We start from the raw sequence: 20,002 nt of genomic DNA, 5'->3' as shown, positions 1-20,002 counted from the left end.
TGCACAAACCGGGTGAGTGTATGCAGCCGGTAGTGGGTGTGTGGGGAGTGTAGGTGGGTAGTGTGTTAAACCCCTTCGTGGCTGCAGCTGGGGTGGGGGGGTGGGGGGGTCCTTAGGGTCCCCCAGGCCTTTGACTCCCGGCCCTGCCCTGACCATTGTCCGCACACCTCTTTCCTCCAGCTTCCGGGCCGCGGGCGAGATGATTTGCTGCAGATGACATCAGCTCTGGGCCAACGGCTGGAAGAGCGGAGGCAGCCACCGCGTGAGGATGTGCCGGGTGGTCCTTTCCTCCTCCTCTTCCTCCTCCTCCCGGCTCCCAGCCTAGTCTCCATATAAAAGCGGCGCCGCCTCCCCGCCCTCTCTCACTCCCCGCTCCTCTCCGCCGCGCGCTCTAGGAGAGGGCGGAGGGGGAGGCGGCGCGCAGCGCCTGGAGGAGGGGGGACGCAAGGGGCGGAGCGGAGACAGCACCTTCGGAGATAATCCTTTCTCCTGCGGCAGAGGAGAGGAGCGGCGGGAGTGGGACACTTCGCCCAGGCATAGCGGGCCGGCAGGATGGCGACCGTGGTGGTGGAAGCCGCCGAGCCGGAGCCGTCCGGCAGCATCGCCAACCCGGCGGCGTCCACCTCGCCTAGCCTGTCGCATCGCTTCCTCGACAGCAAGTTCTACCTGCTGGTGGTCGTCGGCGAAATCGTGACCGAAGAGCACCTACGGCGCGCCATCGGCAACATCGAACTTGGTAAGAGGCCCTGCGTCCCCAGGGGACGCGCTCGAGGAGACCGGCAAACGCGACCCCACCCAGGGCGCGACGGCCACCCTCCTTCTCAGGCGCGCCCCGCACCCGCACCTCTCCCCGCCACCTCCCGCACTCAGTTTGGAGTCTTTTGGGGGCTAATTTCGGAGAATAATGCTAATTATTAGATTTGAGACCCAGCGGGAGAGTGTCTCCTAACCTTGAGGGATCTATCTATCATCAGCTGGGTCTGCAGATCCGGGCTGGCCACCGCCTCTCCCGCTAAATGAAATGCAGGTGTCAGAGAAGCGGAGGCCACAATAAAGCCCAAACCTCAGGGAGCAGAAGGGGCGGGGGGGCCTTGATGCAAACATTGCTTTTAGTCCTCTTCTGTCCCCCGCAAAATGCTGGGACTCCCCTCTCTCCCTCGCCGGCAGCCCCAAGGCTGAAGCACCATGTGCCAGGGCCCGCGTGGGAATCATCCTCACCCCAGCCACCGTAGCCCCCCGAGAAATGCCTTTTCTGGCTTAAAACCTCCCGATTTGTTCTTTCCTCGCAATGACTAGGCTAGTCCTGGGGCCACACCCGCTCCCCCCCCCCCCCCAACCTCCACCCGGGACGCAGGGATGGAGAACCGCCTGCGCTTGTTTCCCAGACGGCGCCCGCCTCGCTACCGCCCCTGGGACCCTGGTTGCAGCTTTCAGAAAGGACAATGGGACCCCAAGTTGCGGGGTGGGGCTTCTTCTTTCAAAAGTCTCAGCCTCGATAGTGATGGCTTAGGGGGAAGGGGGGGGGTTGGCGGGTAGGGCCAGCGCCTCGCCCGGTGCGCGCACTAGGAGCGCGCTCTGCAGAGGCCGAATAGCGGTTCGCCTGGAGCCCTGGGCGGGGCCGTGAGGGCCCGACGGGCGCAGCCTCAGGCGCGCGGACCGACCCGCCCCCCAGCCCCACCCGGGCTGCCGCAGTGCTCCCATCAGCTCGCCGCACCTGCCCCCCGCACTGCGGCGCCCCCATCGGGCGCGGTCGGCCGGGCTTGCGCTCCGCCGAGGCCTCGGGCATGGCGCTGCGTTTCCCCCACCTCTCCCTCGGGCCCGGCTTTGTTGCATTCGAAGCCCCCCGAGGGGGCAGCTCCGGTCTTTGCCTTTGCCTTTCCCCCTGACGTCCCAGACCTCCCGTCGCCCCTGACCTCAGTCGCCTGGTCCCTCCGCAGCCCCAGGCCGCGCTCTATTCTCTTGGGGTGGTGCTGAAGCGTTTCTGCCTGGAGACACCGGCTGGTGGGCGTGGTGCAGTCCGCACTGCGGTCTCTACGGCAGCCCGAGGCGGACAAAGGGCGTTCACGCAGCCCTCGTTCCCCGCTCCCGGCGTCCCTCCACCCCCATAAAACACGAAAGGAAAACCTTATTTTCGATGAAAAAAATTAAAGCCTGTTTTCTGACTCCGCATTTGGAAACGGACACTTGTCCCCAGAACAAAAGGCTGCAGGGTGGGGACTGGAGTTGCAGACCTGGTTCTTTTGTTTAACTTTAAAGCACTGATTTTTCCTTTCAGCTTAAAAAAAAAAAAAAAAAAAAAAAGCAGAATGGAGTCGTGTATTTTCACTGGAAAAACAGATTCAAGAATAAGAGATCTCAATAGTGAAATGCCTTACTTGAGCATCTGAAAAATGCTTCCTTTTCGAACTACAGGCCTTTGATGTGATCCCTCCTTAGTCTGTTTGCACGTTTTCCCCTTGGAAAATGTCACCCGTACTGACTTTGGGCGTGGCTGCTATCTGAATCAATGATTTCGGATTAAAAACAAATATTGTCAGCACCGTTGCCAGGGAGTAATAATTCACTAGGAGGTGCTTTGCTCTCTATGAGATTTTCTGAACCACCCTATGTGGGTCCTCGAGAGGGACCACCAGCCCCATTTTAGAGATGGGGGCCCAGAGAGGCAGGAAGGATAAGGGGACCCGCTCAAGGTCACGTCACTCCGAAGTGACAGATGTGCCGGCACTGCACCGGCACCGGTTTTCTGGCTCCGTCATGATGTCAGAGCAGGGCAGGCAAACATCAGAGGAAGATCAAACGGCGGTTTTCAGAGCTCGGCTTTGTATAGACCTCCACTTGTGGGCAGCGCCGGTGCAGGGAGCTGGCTCAGCGCTCACCTTCCTGCCATAATTCCCTTCCTGCTTTGTTACTGTCCCGATCATCATCCTTTCAGTACCCCATTCCTGGGGTACCAATTCCTTCAGAGGAAAAAAATAGATGCATCCAGGTAGCGCTATGATGTGCCCTGCCTTTACACCTTTTCATACGATTAGCATGCAGGAATAAAGTTCAGATTGGTCTTTTTGACGTTAAAATTTTTTAAAAAATTTATTGAAGTAATATAGAGAGAGGAAAAGGCACCACTCACAGATGAGTTCAGTGCATTTCCACCAAACGAACACACCTGTGTTACCCAGACCTAGGAACAGGGAGGGCTAGAATCCCAGAAGCCTCCTCCTGTTCCCTTTTCGATCACCATGCCTTCTTGATTTTTAATTCCCTAATTTGGTCAGGTTTTTGCACCAAACACCAAAATTGCTGTATTGATCCCATTAACAATCAATCAAGTGAGTGAGCAGAGCCATTTCCTCACGCCCAGGAACAGATGCTGCTTTTTCCCTGGAGATTGCTCTCCTGGGTCCTGGGGTCACAGATGCAGCTCAAGCTACCAGGGCCTTCCAGGACTAAGCGAAATTGCTCCCCTAGCTCTTCAGACAGGCTGAGATGACTTAGCAACAGGGCAGGGTGGCTCTGTTTCCCTGTGCCTGCAGGTCCCAGCTAGGCCTCCTCCAGAGGTCATTCTGCTTCCCCTGCTATTGTTGCTGGTGCCTGTGGGCTGCGTCCTGTGCAGCGAGATGGAGATGCTCCAGGGGCGTTCAGCTCCCATTGAGTGATACAGGCTGGGAATTCGGTGCATCATTTGTTAGCTTTGCTTCCTATTTCCCTTCCCATGTTAACGGATGTTCTGTGGATTTGGAGACCCTGGTGACTTGGAATTTTGCCATGATTACTGAAGGTTCTTTGGGAAGCCTCAGAAAGAAACCTGTAGGAAGACGGTGGTAATGCAATATATCGACAGGCCTGAAACATCCCAGTGTGGATGTTCAGTGAAGCTTTTTGAAACCACAGAAGAGAGATGGTTCCTTATTTTCTCACTATATTCAAAATGTGGAATGTAATGTCGCTTCATATCTTCTCAAGTTGAAAGCAGTAGTCTTCCCTTGGACTGGTGTAGTCTTATTTTGTTAGTTATGCAGCACTTTATGCCAAACCAATGTTGTTCCCACCAAATGCCACTCCTTAGCACCTCTTTTGCCCTCTTCCTAATTAGCTCCCACCTTAAACTTAAGAGTCATTCCCATTTTCAGCAGAGCCTCCACTCCTCCAGTTTATTTTAGGACATCGACTGCATATATCCTTGGCTCGCAGACTGAATTCTAGAGCCTTATGAAAGTTTTCATTGCTTTATTTTATTACTTTATAGGAAGTAAGACATAAAAAGAATACCAAGTGTCAGTTTGATGCTTTCAATTGCAGCTAAAGAGTATAACTTTTTCTCTGGGTCACATTGGGAATCAGCAAGATTTGTTTATAAAAAGATAGATGTGTTTAACATGTACTGCCCCAGATTTTGAAGTATAAGTTTAGCTGATTACATTGTAACCTTCTGATTTTACTTTATTGATTGTCTTCAGTTTCAGGATGGCCAAGAGAATCAAGAACCCAGGGAAAGTTTTGGGTTTAGTTCTCATTTTATTTTAACAGGAACAAACCAGTACATGGCGGAGGTTCGAAGAAATGTTGGAGAGTGTTATATATATTATGTTCATCTTTATATTTTTCAAAGTCAAAAGGCAGATGGATTTCTGCTTGTACTGCTTAATTGGTATTATCTGGTGAGGGTTCTGTGATCCATGCTGAAAGCCAAGCCGGTCCCCAAATGTAAGGTCATTAAACCGATGATTCATCCTTAATTTCCTCTAAAGGCTTACTATTTAAATAACTTCTAACTTTTAGACCAGTAAAATTATAAATCACTTGTTTTGTTTGTTTCCAATGTGGGAAGCTATCAAAAGACCTTAATTATTTATCATCCATGCTTTGAAAGGATGGACTCTATGTAAGGCATTGCCTGCATTGCCCATAACTTATATGTTAGGAACATCAAGTTCTTGGCTTAGGAAAAAGAAAAAAGCCAATTGAAAGTTTGGTCGAAAGAAAAGATAGGAAAACTTCTTTGAGAAATAGACCTTGAATTTACCTCTTTTTTTGTTTTAATTCTGTTTCTTTAGTTTATGATTCTAATCTGCCTCCCAATCACTTTTTTTAAGCATAGTTTTACAGATCAAACTTACAGTTTATAGGTTAACCATTTAAGTACTAGCAAAAAATATAAAAAAGCCTATGGATCAGAAGGATCAATTAAGAAGTTCATAGGGGGGAAAAAAAAGTCAATTTTCAAAGGCCCAGTTAACTGTCAGGTGGAACCCATGTGCCATTCTGACATGTAATGAATGATCATTTTGTTGGTTTTTCCAGTTTATTGTCTCTTTTAGGAATATAGGTTTTAGTCTTTACATGGGAGGTGCTTTTAAAAAATCGTTTGTTTTATTAAATAATCCTGCAAAATGCTTGCATGATTGATAGGCTTGGTGAGATATAACCTGTATAAAGTAAGGGAAAGTGTCTCCTTATTGTTTACCCTGACTTGTCCTGTAATGGGCACACCCCATTCCCCCCTGGCACACACAACCTTTTCATTTTTCCCTTTTCCCTCTGTGAACTTCCTGTGCACTTTAGCCTCCCTTTTGTGCCTTGCTTTCTCTTGGATTCGGAGTACTGAGATAAAAAGATCTTTGTTATCTTCAGTTACCTTGGCTGAAGGACTGGGCTTCAGACAGTGGTGGTTTCACAGTGGGGCACCAGCCCCAGATTAGGTGGGAGAGTTCTCAAGGATGCCTAGACGTAGGTCAACTTCCCAGGGGTGACCGATGTCGTCTGGGCCTAGAAATTTAATCAAGGAGGTTGACCTTCCATTGGTGGAGTTGTTCTGTTCTGCCCCAACGTAGGTAAGCCACTAAGGGGCACAGTCTTCATGTAGTGCTGGAGAAGCAAAGGCTCAAGAAAGAGAATGTGGCCAGAGCCAAAGAAGATATTTTTCTGTCCTATAAGATTTAGAAACCCCACTTTTGGCTTCCTCTGAGGCACAGGGGGAAGATACATAAATCTACTAAATGCAATAGGAGCCTTCAGTGAGAAATAGTATTTCTCTTTACTAGTATCATCCATAGAAGGCACAAAGTATATTATTTTTAAAATTGGTATAGAAAGTGGCCTCATTCCAAAATTTTCCTTTCCAACTAAAATAACCAGTAAGTTCTTTGTAACCTTTATTTTATAAGTGGTACTGTGTATTATGCATTGTTAAGACATAATTTGGCTGGAAATTAGTCCCTTGAAAAGAGAACCCTAAATTTTTGTTTCATTGGCAGTAGAAAATCTGTGAAATATTATTTTTATTGTCCTTTTACTAGTGTAATTGAAAAATTAATCTCTAGATGGATTTTTCTGTTTTGTGCTTTTCCCCCTGCTAAATTACAAAGCCTCCAACTAGGAAGTTATGAAATATAAAGCAAACATTTACTTGCATGTGTCATGACAAGTTAATTGAAGCCAAGGGGAAAATGGCAAACAACAATGTAAGAGCAAGTCCACCTATAACCCTAGATGAAGTCATTCAAATGATGGAGCAATTTGGACATAACATAGAACAAAGGCAGAAAAATCGTATGAATTTAATTTAAATACATATGTCTCATTATTGACTTAGTGACCCAAATTGACGAGCCAGGAGACAATAGTGGAGCTCAGACCTGGCACCCAGAGAACCCAGTTAACAATTACTAATTAAGCAGCTCAGAAAGGAGCCTGACGGTTTTTCACACTAGCCCGGTATATAGTGTATATGTTGAAGTAAAATATTCTAATGAATTCAGACCTCTCAACCTGTCAAGCTTCCTGTGAAACAAAAAGAACCCATTTATCATTTCTGCACTAAAAAGATCTGCAAAATCTCACTGTGCCTTTCTTGTTAAAATTTAAATAATCCATTAGCGCGAATGCAAGCTGAGGCTCTTGATGTTTCCAGGGAGACCCATAAAATTCCCCTGTATAATTTAGCCTCTCTTTAGGAATGTTAACTTCCACACCTGAAGTCTTCCCATGGGTCGTGTGATCAATTTCTGCTTCTGTTTGAAAGTATTCCTCATAGTCGAAAGGTGTTTGGTATAGAATCCAAACATAGTCTAGATGTGTAGTCAACTGAGTTTCCAGAATCTTTGCGTTGTACATTTATATATATACAAGACCCACATATGCATACACACACACACACACACATACACATATACACACACCTCATTTCTATACAAGACACAACATGCATACACACACACATACACACACTCCTTGTTTCTATACAAGACACAATATGCACACACACCCCCTTCTTTCTATACAAGACACACATATGCATACACACACACACACACACATTATTTCTATACAAGACACAATATGCATACACACACACACCTTGTTTCTATACAAGACACACATATGCATACACACACACACACACACACACACACACACACCCTTACCTTGTTTCTTCACAAGGTAAGAAGACTAAACAAGATATAAATGCGAGTAAATACAGACAGACATTAAGGATTTATGGGTGTGTTTAAATAATGCACTGCCATTTAGCCTCCCAAGTCTGTTTGAATGACTAATGACCAGCAAAAATGATTAAATGACCCGGTGTTTATTTAGAGGTAGTTTGTCTGCTGTATTTTACCAAGAGGGTCAAGCCCCTGCTCTTAGCAGGTATGCAATAAATGACCGTTGTTTGCGGAAATGTGTTCTTGGCAATTGACAATGGTCCCTGTAAGGGTACAATCATGGATAAAATGTAATGGCTCTAGCATGAGCTACCTATTTGGGAAAGTATAAAGATACATTAAAAAAAAACACAACAAACCAAACCAAACATGTTCCAGAGTTTTGTGGTTTCCCGGTTGTCCCTGGCTTGCTCCCCAGTTCTGCCTTCTTCCATGCCCTCTGGGTTCCCTCTGGCCATCTCCTTAAGAAGGACTGGGGGAGGAGGAGGTAAGGGAGGTAGGGTATCTGAGTTCCTTCGACCCCAGCTTCCAGCCTAGTGAATGGAAGGAAGCCAGAACTGGTGTGGGAAGAGACTGTTCACAGCCCCAGCTCTGGAGAATTTCTTTAAAGTATAAAATGTTGCCACATTTTTTTGCCTCTGGAGAAGAAAACTGAGTACAACTAACAATTGTGAATGAAAGAACTTCTTGCCAAGCTGGTCAGGTAAAATAAATGCAGGGGAGGACAGAGAGGGCAAGTCTTCCAGGTTGAGATGCAGTCTTCTTCTTTTTTGTTTTTAAAGATTTTATTTATTTATTTGCCAGACGGAGATCACAAGTAGGCAGAGAGGCAGGCAGAGAGAGAGGGGGAAGCAGGCTCCCTGCTGAGCAGAGAGCCCGATGCGGGGCTCGATCCCAGGACCCTGAGATCATGACCTGAGCTGAAGGCAGAGGCTTAACCCACTGGGCCACCCATGTGCCTCGAGATACAGTCTTCTCATCAAAGATCATACAGATTTTGGATTAATATTTAGGATTTGAAAAACCCAGGTCAAAAATGGGACGGGTCAAGAAAAGAAACCATACATGTGCACAGAATGCATACGCACACTGCACACTGCCATTTTGAAAACAAAGGGCTGGATTTGAACGCCAGCTTCCTACGCTTACTCTCCATTTCCTTGCCATCTATGACTGGACCCTGGGAAGGCTAGAGATGATCTGGAGGCCTCCTCACTCCTATGGAACTTAACCACCCTCCTGTCCTTTCTATTGCCTCCCTGGAGTAAAGGCTGTCATTTTCCTAATAACTGTTTTCTTTACTCTCCCAGAAAAGCTGCATTTACATTTTATGAGGGGCAGAAGTTCAGTCCGTACTGCTAGTTATCTCTCTCTTGTGGCCTGGTAGGGAGACCTCCCCAACCCTCCCATTTTGTGGGCATCTACTGCTAGCCACCAGGCTCTTCAGAAAGAAGTTTCCACATCCTCCCCTAAAGCCTGAGAAATGTCACAGTGATGTTTTCCAAGCCACTCTGAAATGACTAACTGGAACTCTGTCAATTCTCTTCCGCTCCCTCCTTAGGAATCCGGTCATGGGACACAAACCTGATTGAATGCAACCTGGACCAAGAACTGAAACTTTTTGTGTCTCGACACTCTGCAAGATTCTCCCCTGAAGTCCCAGGTGAGGCTCTGGTTTGGTGTTAGCCACCCTAGACTTTGAAAGGCCCGGGGAATAGGCCCCGGGTAAGCTTGGCCTGGGGTATCAAAAAGACTTTCCTCTTATCGCTAAATGTTTCTCTGTATTTGTTATTATCAACTAGGTTAGCAAGAAGCAACATTTTAAGAAAGTTGATTCCAAGTTATCACTGTGTGAGGTATTTATTTTATGGTTTCTTAGTGAAAAGTTTTAAAGTTCTGGGGTACATTTTTTTTTTTCGTATCTCACTATACGGTCTGACTTCAAGGTTTTGTAGACTATTTACATATTAATTTTATTCAAATAAAGCTATGAATATAAATAGGATGGCCTTTCACCCCGAGAAAGCTACAGCCTCCTTCCCTCCTTAGAAAAAGGAAACCTCTCCATTTCAAAATGAAATACAGCTCATCATTTCATCATTGCATTGTCACCCACTTTTCTTGGTGTGGGTAAAAGTCGGAAATTCCAAACTGCTGTTAAAATAGCCTTTTTTTTCAGAGATGGAAAAGAATACTGCAAAGTCAAGGTAAGGACTCAAACACTGGTTATATGTGGAAATGCTACCAGTAGCCTGCCATCTCAGTAGGGATGTACGCCGACCTCTGCCTCTAGGCCTGGGGCTGTGGTGAGACTAGCTAGCCCACCTTATCTCCCTCTTGTGAGCGGTGACCCGTAGTTCTCCCTCTTGGTCACCTTTGAAGGTTATAATCAGAGGTGCTGGTGCAGAAAGTCTCCCAACCTGTGTTTCTCAAAATCTCTCCCATTGATCCATCACAGACAACTGTATTGCATTTTATTTCTTGGATACCACTTAAATTTTCATGTAGAGTAGAGAGATTTCTGTCTACATGATTCTGTTGTATGATTCTAATTTTATTGGCATTGTTATAAAACCAAGATGGGGTTCCGCCTGTTTCTGATTGATTACATCATATTCCATTAGCCTTATACATACTGGGATTTGAAACCACTTCTCCAATGTCAAGGCTTTGTGAATCACACTTGGCTGCAGCGATCTGCCCATGAGACCGTCGCAGATCTTCTCTTCGAGATTGATATTAGAGTGCAATCCCATACATTTCCGTTGTCTAAGTGAATGTTACTTTCAAGCATGGAACTGAGTAAATGTGCTCAGAAAAATGTAGCAGGGAGCTGGTTCGTTCAAAGTTAACTCGCTACAATGCCACGCGAAAAATCAGCTTTTAAGTAACTTTGCTTTGGGGGAAAAAAAAGAGAGAGAGAGAGAATGATCCAGAGACTATCAGATAGCACATGACTGGCTGAAGTAAAGGTACAGTAAACGGTTGCTTCGGGCGCTATCATGTTGTGTTTTTATGTCTTGCACATCTCTATAACTTTTAAAAACATCCACAAAAATAAAAACAAAAGAGGTACCCTTTTCCAACAAGTATGTTTCAAAATGTAAAAGGCAAGTTTTCATCCTTTCTCTGTGGATTGTTCTGGCTTTTTTTTTTTTTAAAGATTTTATTTATTTATTTGACAGAGAGAGATCACAAGTAGGCAGAGCGGCAGGCAGAGAGAGGAAGGGAAGCAGGCTCCCTGCTAAGCAGAGAGCCCGATGCGGGGCTCCATCCCAGGACCCTGGGATCATGACCTGAGCTGAATGAAGGCAGCGGCTTTAACCCACTGAGCCACCCAGGTGCCCCTGTTCTGGCTTTCTTACTAAGAATGTTTGTAAAGCTACTTTTTTTTTTTTTTGGGTAAACAAATCATGTGGTTCCCATTACGTTCATTCATCCTTGGACTGACTTGGTGGAATGACAGCTGTATATGGCAAAATGAAAGGCTGCAAGAACTGATGGAGAATTTACCATGTTTGGACCAAAGGCCCTAAGATTACTCTTGTGGACTAGGAAAGGCAGGTCCTCCAAACCATCACTTTGGCCCAGCGTCCCCTTGTTTGTCCTCCTTTTCCTACTCTTTCCTGTTACCTACTAGCTGGATAGCAGTGCTGTGCTAGAGGCTATGTCTAGAGGTGGGCCTCTGGACATGACATCTGTCCTCCCATTCTTGCTGACTCTGAGAAGGGTGGGTGTGAGGACCTTCCCTTTTTTAAAATTTTTTAAAAATTTTATTTATTTATTTGACAGTCAGAGATCACAAGTAGGCAGAGGCAGGCAGAGAGAAAGAAGGAAGCAGACTTCCTGCTGAGCGGAGAGCCCAATGAGGGGCTTGATCCCAGGACCCTGAGATCATGACCTGAGCCGAAGGCAGAGGCTTAACACACTGAGCCACCCAGGTGCCCCTAGGACCTTCCCTTTTAAGCCTAAGTGTGCACTGTGCAGGGTTGGGCCTCCCCATGAGGACTGAACATCTAGAACAGAGCCATTGGAGTATTGCCCCTGTGTGGGGAGTGTTCAGAGTGACATGCAGGTTTCTAACCAAGACTATAATTGACAAGGGAAGCACATGTCAGATTCCGTTTCAGGTAAGTAAGTGTGTTTTGGAGGAAAGGGACGTCCTGTTGGTGGACATGGGTGCAGAATGGGGGTGAGTGGACATGGCAGGCTCACTGGATTAGACCCAAAGAAACCTTTAGGGGGGTTGGATCATATGAATGGTGAGGCGGTGGTTAACCCAGGGTTCCCCAGAATGGAGTCCTGGGATCGCTACGCCTCCCAACTCCAGCATACTATTAGTTTGGAACTCATCAATCATCCGGGCCATCTTTTACTCTCTGGAACCTGTTGCAGCGTCATCTTGCCTATAGATCACTCAGCAAATACCTGCTTTGTGCCAGGGCTGGTCTGCTGCTTTGCCCTGTTGTAAAACCCTTCTTGGCCACGTGTAAGCTGGGGTCTAGCAAGACTAGTTTCTTGAGAGAAAAGGTTAGGTACTCCATCATGAATCCTCTCCAGTCTTTTACTCGAGGAATGTCCAATAATAGAGTCTTTTCAAAATAGAGCCATCATCTTGTTTCTTCACATTTATGAATTCAAAAGTCTTTATATATTACAGAATGTGTTTTCCACCTTAATCTCGTTGGCTGAGAATCACTTTGTAAGTCTCGCCTCAAGAGTAGAGCTAGGCTTACCATGCCGTATAGCATTTATTGAATTCTCTATTCCTAATTTTCTTTTCTTCCTAATGTAACTTTAGATCTATTATTATAACAGTAGAGAAGGATATCTCCTAGGGTTTCTAAGAAGTACCCTAGGATTATCTGTGTTAGGCATCATTTCAAAACAACAAACAAGTACGAATCAATCCCAGAGCAAGGGACAGCAGAGTGAAAATTAATTTCAGTTTTCTTTTTTCCATCATTTGCCACTTCTCTCTGCCTATTAAAGTAATTTTACAAATTTGATAACCCAAATCCTCCCCACCAACATAGCATGATGATTAAGCGTGGATATTCTGGAGCTAAGCTACCAAAGTTTTGATCCTAGCTGACATTTATTTGCTGTAAGATCTTGGGTAAGTTACTTAATCATTCTGTGCCTCAGTTTTAGTGTTTTTAAAATACAGACAGTCATTCCTACCTCACAGAAACTTCATGAGGGTCAAATGAGTTAATGGACATGTAAAGATCTTGAAACAGTGCTTTGTCACATAGTAAAAAAAAGTAAATATAAGTTAGTGTTCAAAGTGCCCGTTTTGTTGAAAATGGATTTGAGTTGAGTGTTTGCTGATTATTATTATCTGTGGGAAATACTGGCTTTAGGTATTGGCTGGCTTCCTTTTTGTAACAATATTAAAATTTGTTTTCTAAATTATATAAATTTATGTATTTATAAATTTTATTTATATTTATATAAATTTAATTAATATATTTATATATTTATAAAATTTATTTATAAAATTTATAAATTATGTATTTATAAATATAAATTTGATTATAAAATTTTTATAATCGAAGATATTTTCAGAGAAACAATTGCCCCAGTATTATCAGAAAATAGGTAGCTGAGGGCAGCAACATTGTATAACTGAGTTTAGGAAGGTCCTCTGAGCGTGAGAGCAAAAAGGAGACAATGTGTTAAGATGCCGACATAGCAGAACCTTTGCACAGGGTTGGAGACCATTTGTAAAATGGTCCTGTGGTGCCCATGCCAAGATGGCTGATGTCAGGGAGCGTGCTGGAGTGCTTTCTCGCTGTGGTAATCCATCCCTGGGTAACTTTTTTCCCTCTATTCAAGTATTTGGTTCTCTCTCCATTCAACAAGTGGCCATAGACCACCAATTTTAAGAAGCTGAGATTTCTGGTGGTTTGTTTTCTTAGTCAACGGGATCAATAGTAAGACTTGGTATGTTTACATTTTGTCAATAGTTTTATAATTTAGGATCTATCACACTCTCAAAGAATTTCGTAAAATGTGACTGGTTTTGTAGTGTGTCTGGGTGGGTGATTCTGCTAAAAACCCATGCCCTTCCTCTGGAAGGTACACAAACCACAGCTGAGGTTCCTTAGATTTGTGTGGCGTGACTGCTAAAAATATCAGGCCTCTCGATTGGTTTTTGACAGAGCATTAAAACCAAGCCTTTTGAATTTAAGTCGTGCGAATCCTCTACTCCCTTTGACATTAATGAGGCAAGGTTTTATAATATTTGCCAGTAGAATGATAAGAAAATGCTGAAGTGCTCTTAGAAGAGGCCTAAGAATATTTTTAGTTGCCTTCTCTGTCAGTCTAGACTTGTATGTTTAGTCTGTCGTACAGAATTATAGCTTAATTGTATGTGCCTAGAATGCGTCAACTGCTCTATGACAGTGAGTAATGAATGTGTTTTCAGCCCCATTCCCAACCTTCAAACAATAAAGCACACAAATACACGTTTAGTTGTATTCAGGAGGTTGACTTAACCCTCAGGGAACCTGTGATTTCAGACAGAAAGCAAACACTTCATCTTCCTTCTCTCTCTCTCTCTCTCCCACTCACGTGGCACGTGCATAGATACAGACGCTCACCCACAGGCCCACAGGGTTCATCTTCTCTCACTGCACCATCCTCTAAGGTTATGGGAGGAACCCTGTTAGGAGAAGAAAACCACAAACTCAGAGTCTTATTTTGTGAAGCAACCAGACCTGTGTTTAACATCCACTGAAGTCAATGTGTGTGCCTGGGAAGGGAACTCCCATTTTCATGCAAACCAGGGGCCTTTCTCCCACTTGCCCCCTGCCCTCAGCCTTCACACCGGGTTGTGGTTGGCTGGTGGAGAACTGGCAGGCCCTCCTGCCCCTGCTCCCGCTCCACTGCTCCCATTCACACTGGTGCAGCCTGAGTGTGGAGCTCGGAATGGCCTGGTCACCCCCACCTGCATTTAGCTGAAACAGTGGAAGGGCCGAGCTTTGTGTGGTGAAGAACCGGAGTTTTGTAGTGTGTGCAACACAAGGCATCCCTCCTGCAAGGTTTATATTTTGCTCACACACTAGGGTGATTTTTTTCCTGGTGTAGGTGTGGCCAACGGAGAGGAATACCATGGCGTTTCATTGCCGTGTTCCTGTGCCTTCACTCCTCAGGGCTGTTAATAACGGCTCCCTCAGACCACCCTGGAAATACCTATTCATCTCACTTTTATTTTTGCCTGGAGTAAAAAGAATGTTTTACTCTGCTGGCTGTAATGGTTCTGAGGTGGTTCCTAATGGGCCCTGTGAAACCACTCAGCATAGATACACCCCGGCAGGAAGGTTGGAGCAAAGTGGCTCCCCGGGCCCAGTAGCCATTTTGGGGAATGTCAATAACCCTGCCATTCAATCCAGCTAAGTGGATTTCAGAACAGCTGTTAACATCACCAACCAAGGACGGCCTCTCCTGCTGAACGTTAGCGCTTTTGTCTTCACTTCCAGAGAGCAGAAAAAGCCCACATTTTTGTTTGTTTGTTTGTTTGTTTGTTTGTTTTGTCAGTAGAGATTTATTGTGGTTATTTTGTTTGTTTTTCTATTTTTAAAATTTTTTTAGTTTTATTATTTTTTATTTTTTTATTTTTTAAAGCACAGCGTCCGTAAACCATCCAGCAAGTCCAGCAAGTCCCTTTGCTTTTTCTTGTCTTGCATGCTGGAAATGAGGGTAGAAGAAGAGGAATAAAGCGTGAATTAACAGATTGCTTTAAATAAAGGGCAAGGAGTATTTTTTAGTGCTTATTATGAGGCAGGGAATTGTCCAGGGATATAGGGAAGAGTGAGGTATTCCACTGTGGACAGTATATTTGGGGAAAATGTATCTTTCACGGCTTTAAAAAAAACACTAACAGAGTGTTTTCTTAATTTACAAAGTGCATGTGTGAGACAGACAGCGAGAGAGCGAGGGAAGGAGAAAGAAGCAGATTTACCCAAATCCTTACAGAAGACAAGGGGTGAGACTGGAGATCATAACAAGCGTTGCATTTGGATTGTTCAACGGCAGTGTTAGTCATAATGACAAAGGTTACCCAGGTACCAGCACTGCCCGCCCCCAGCCACAACCCAGGGCTAATTAAATACTACCTAGGCAACCATCAAGTATCCTCAAACATCATACTCCCAGGCTTACGCCTTTTGTTTTCTCTCTGTGGTCTAAGAGTAATTTCTGTTGCATGTGAAGTCAGATTTCCTTGGTCCTAGAGAAATGTGAGAAAGTGAGAAGCGCCCCTGGGGAGCACAATTAAAAATGGCCCAGGGGCACTGCAGAAATTAACATGAACACAAGACAAAAATCATGGTCTTTTTATAACGTATCCCGATGTGTGTTAAAGACCTGCTTACAGTGAGGACCGCTGAGAGGTCGGCTTATGGAAAATGCGCCAAGAGACTACGCAGGATTTAAACATAAAATTACCTAATTAAAAATAAACACTGCAAGTCTAGGGCAGGTGATGTTCTACTCTCTGCAGTTGTACCGCACCCCATTTTAAAGACTCTCACTGAGGTTGCCTCTAAAAATTGCCCTGTGGGTTAATTTCCTGGGGGCCTCAGATGAAATATGAACTACCCAAAGACTATCCAAAGTTCTCCAAACCTGTCCTTTACCAGCCCTTTCTTAATCGAACAGGTTGGCATTGGAGACTGTCAGTAGATGAGCCACAATTGAGCATTTTGGACCCAATTCTCGGATTCTTTGTTTGCATCTCCCATGGAGAATCTAGGGAAGAAACTGCTGCTCCCCAGAGGGACCCCCTTTTCTAGTGTACCTAACCCCAAGCACACGGCTCCACATACATGGTGCTTGTTGGTTCGTGAAATGGCAGTCAATGGAAATGGCACATCTGGGGTGGTTAACTTGAGGGCAGTGAAGCTGAAGATGGAATGAATTCTGTAGCCCGAGCCAACAACATTCTAAGTGTCTCAGCCATTGGGAGCATTGTGTTTGGCCTTCTAGACTCTCCTGGGGTTTGATGTTTATAAAAGACCAGGGAGACTTGTGCAAATTGCTTGCTGGAGTGCCTCCCTTTTTTAATGTTTGTGACCAAGCATGAGGGAAGGGAAGGAAGCGGGGAGGGATTCCTTATCATAAACTGATCTATTGGAGAGAAGATGACCTTTTCATAGTATACGGTATGTCTTTTTAGAAGGTGCCTTATTCTGAGCCAATCTGTCATTACATATCTATGTAAGTAGTTCTGCAGCGAAACACTGAGTTCCCGACTCTGGAGGCTATCAGAAGATGTGTAAGTAATCCTGGCCTGAGAGTTATTTACAACTGAATGTGGAAATAAGATAACTAACAGAAGTGAGTGTATAGTATGTGCCAAATGGGGAATTTGGGAGAGGATCCCTCTGTAAATTCCATTTGTTCAGGCTATTTTAAAAGGTTCACATGCATAAAGATATGAACCAAAATTGTACTAACCTGTGCACATTGAGACCTAAGGTACTGGTGACCTCCTTGTGACCAGGAATTTTGGATCCAAACTGAATTAACTTTTCCCTAGTGTGGAGCTACATGTTAAGTTAAGCCCTTTAATTTGTTGTTGTTGTTGTTGTTGTTATTTATTTATTCATTTTTTATTAACATATAATGTATTATTTGTTTCAGAGGTACAGGTCTGTGAATCATCAGTCTTACACAATTCACAGTCCTCATCATAGCACATACCCTCCCCAATGTCCATCACCCAGCCACCCTATTCCTCCCACCCATCCTCCAGCAACCTTCAGTTTGTTTCCTGAGATTAAGTCTCTTATGGTTTGTCTCCCTCTCTGGTTTTGTGTTGTTTCATTTTTCCCTCCCTTCCCCTATGATCTTCTGTCTCGTTTCTCAAATTCCTCATATCAGAGAGATCATATGATAATTGTCTTTCTCTGATTGACTTTTTTTGCTTAGCATAATACCCTCTAATTTCATCCATGTTGTTGCAAATAGCAAGATTTTGCTTTTTTGATGGCTGCATAGTATTCCATGGTGTGTGTGTATTATATATTTTATATATATAATATATATTATATATATATTATATATATACTCCATCTTCTTTATCCATTCATCTGTTAATGGACATCTAGGCTCTTTGCATCATTTGGCTATTGTGGACATTGCTGCTATAAACATTGGGGTGCAGGTGCATTTGTATCTTTGGGATAAATACCCAGTAGTGCAATTGCTGGATCATAGGGTAGCTCTATTTTCAACTTTTTGAGGAACCTCCATACTGTTTTCCAGAATAAGCCCTTTAGTTTAATTATGAAAAGACTGCCTTACCTTTTAAGGATTCACCCCCTCTGAAAGCACGTGAGAAAAAAGCTGCTGAGCTCAAAGCTTGTTTTTTCTGAGCACTGAAGAATTGTCCATTGGTAGACTTGGAAGATACTTGGGAGAAATCGTGAAAGGGAAAGATTTTATGAAAATAAATCTGCAGTAAATGATCAGTGTCCTGAGGCTAAAATGGGCCCTTTGGAGATGGAAAGCACCTGACTCAGTTGTTCCCATATCCAGAGAAGCAGTGAGGGGATGTCTGTTGTAAGCTGCTTCCCAGGCCTCTCCCCTGTACAGAGAGTCCTCGAAGCCTGACCTCATGCTGCGGCTGTGGGGCGCCTGAGATTATTGGGGCCCATGTAGCCCCCTGAAAAGTCGTTAGATGAAGGTATCCAGAAAAGACTAGATGAGCACATCTGGAACTTTGCTCTGCCAGCCGATGGGTTTGTAAAACAATAGGTGGTCAGTGGAGAAGAAGTTCATGGTGAAGTAAGTCTGGGAACTATGGCACATGAGGTCTTATTTTTGGACAGCCATAAAGTATGTAAATAAACTTGTTTAATTTCGTATAACCATATGTTTCCTTATGCTATTTGACTAGTCACTTTGACCATCACTTTCCCAGGGATCTAGATTTCTATAGAACACAGTTTGGGAGAGGATGAACTGAGTGATCTCGGAGTCCCTTCCTGTTTTTTATATTCCGTGTTTCCTTGAATTTTTCTTAAATTGCCTTGACACTGACATGTAGAGGAGAATTTGTCCTCTTCCCTGTTTAGCTTAAAATGGTTTTTAATCCAGCTTTTAAAATATCAATGAAAAGAATTTAGTTTAGAAAATCTGTGTATCCCATCTGCTAGGATTAATTTTAGGGGGACATACACAGCTTTGTGACACTTAGGTTGATTTCCCAGTGGGAATTCTTGGCCCTTGGCTTTTCCCATCTGTCTTTACCTTGCAGACAAACCAAACAAGACAAAACTTAAATTGTTTTTGCACAATGCCGAACACCTGCATGGAAAGTATTTCAAAAGTCAAATTCATGAGTGTTTTTTTTTTTAATTTTTTTTTAAGATTTTATTTATTTATTTGTCAGAGAGAGAGAGAGAGAGAGCAAGCACAGGCAGACAGAGTGGCAGGAGGAGACAGAGAGAGAAGTAGGCTCCCTGCCGAGCAAGGAGCCCGATGTGGGACCCGATCCCAGGACGCTGGGATCATGACCTGAGCTGAAGGCAGCCGCTTAACCACCTGAGCCACCCAGGCGTCCCAAATTCACGAGTGTTTTAGCTGCATAATGCCAAACAGGAAATAGCTACATTTTTTTTCCATTAAAATTAGAATTTCCATATTAAGTCTTGGATTAGCTACTTACTCACAGATCTTTGGAAAGAGGCTGAAGATTGAACCTCATGAGTTCCATCTGTCGGTAGAGTGTGTTAAAAGTGTCAGGGACGTCATTTGTTACAGACAATTGAGAATGGCCTGCATTTTAATAAGCATGATCAGCTATGCACATCTTGTCATGCAAACCACCAATTAGCACAATGTAATCTAACAAGTCAGTGCATGTAGATATGAATGCCCATGGGAAGTGAAGCTCAAACCAAGTCATTACTGACAGTGTACAACTTGCATGCAGGTAATCATTATCAGAAAGCCATGATTATGCAGAAGGAAAAGTGATTTTTATGGTAATGCATCATATGATTGACTGTTGGTATCTAGTACCTTTAAGGTAACGTTTTCAGTTTGTCTTCTATCTAATATGGTCATGTTGGCGAAGAAAGTTGAATTCACTCACTAGAACCTACTAATATTTTTACAGCAACCCTTATAGAGTGTTCTAAAACTTGAATGAGCTAAAATATGTAGAACAACATTCATGATACTCTCTTTATGAATGAGAAGAATGGTGGTTTGCTTCATCAAATATTCTTTTTAAGAGAGGGTTGCCAAGAATTCCTTGTGTGATTATTATCTTTTTAAGTGTTGGAATCCAGAATCCAGTAATATAGTCCTTTCTGTTCTAGGAACACCTCAAATTTACTTAGAATGTACTTAGAATTTCTAAACCATATTTATATGAGAGCCCAAGATGTGCTTAAACTAGAGATCAGTTACTCAATTTTCCTGCAAAATAAGTGGTAGTTTCAGAGGTAGCTTTTGAAAAAAAGTCATTGCACTCATTGGGCAGATATTGGCCGTGTATGGAAGCACAGCCAAGAGAGACCCGCTCTCTTCCCTTCCATGGA

The 20,002-nt window shown here is 44.1% G+C and overlaps 1 protein-coding gene across 1 annotated transcript in view; it reads left to right on the top strand.

Moving 5' to 3' along the window:
* The first annotated feature begins 354 nt into the window (after positions 1-354).
* The window catches only part of MAP1B (microtubule associated protein 1B), a 94,199-nt gene continuing 74,551 nt past the window's right edge, over positions 355-20,002 (top strand). Inside the window, exons 1-2 of the mRNA XM_032336007.1 lie at positions 355-736; positions 9,004-9,105. Coding sequence (XP_032191898.1) covers positions 553-736; positions 9,004-9,105 — 286 coding nt within the window. The 5' untranslated portion in view covers positions 355-552. The remainder of the gene's footprint in view (positions 737-9,003; positions 9,106-20,002) is intronic.

This window comes from Mustela erminea, chromosome 3, assembly GCF_009829155.1.
Source record: "Mustela erminea isolate mMusErm1 chromosome 3, mMusErm1.Pri, whole genome shotgun sequence".
Taxonomy (NCBI): Eukaryota; Metazoa; Chordata; class Mammalia; order Carnivora; family Mustelidae; genus Mustela; species Mustela erminea.
The sequence above is the reverse complement of the archived record's forward strand: the minus strand, read 5'-3'. Positions and strand labels throughout refer to the sequence as shown.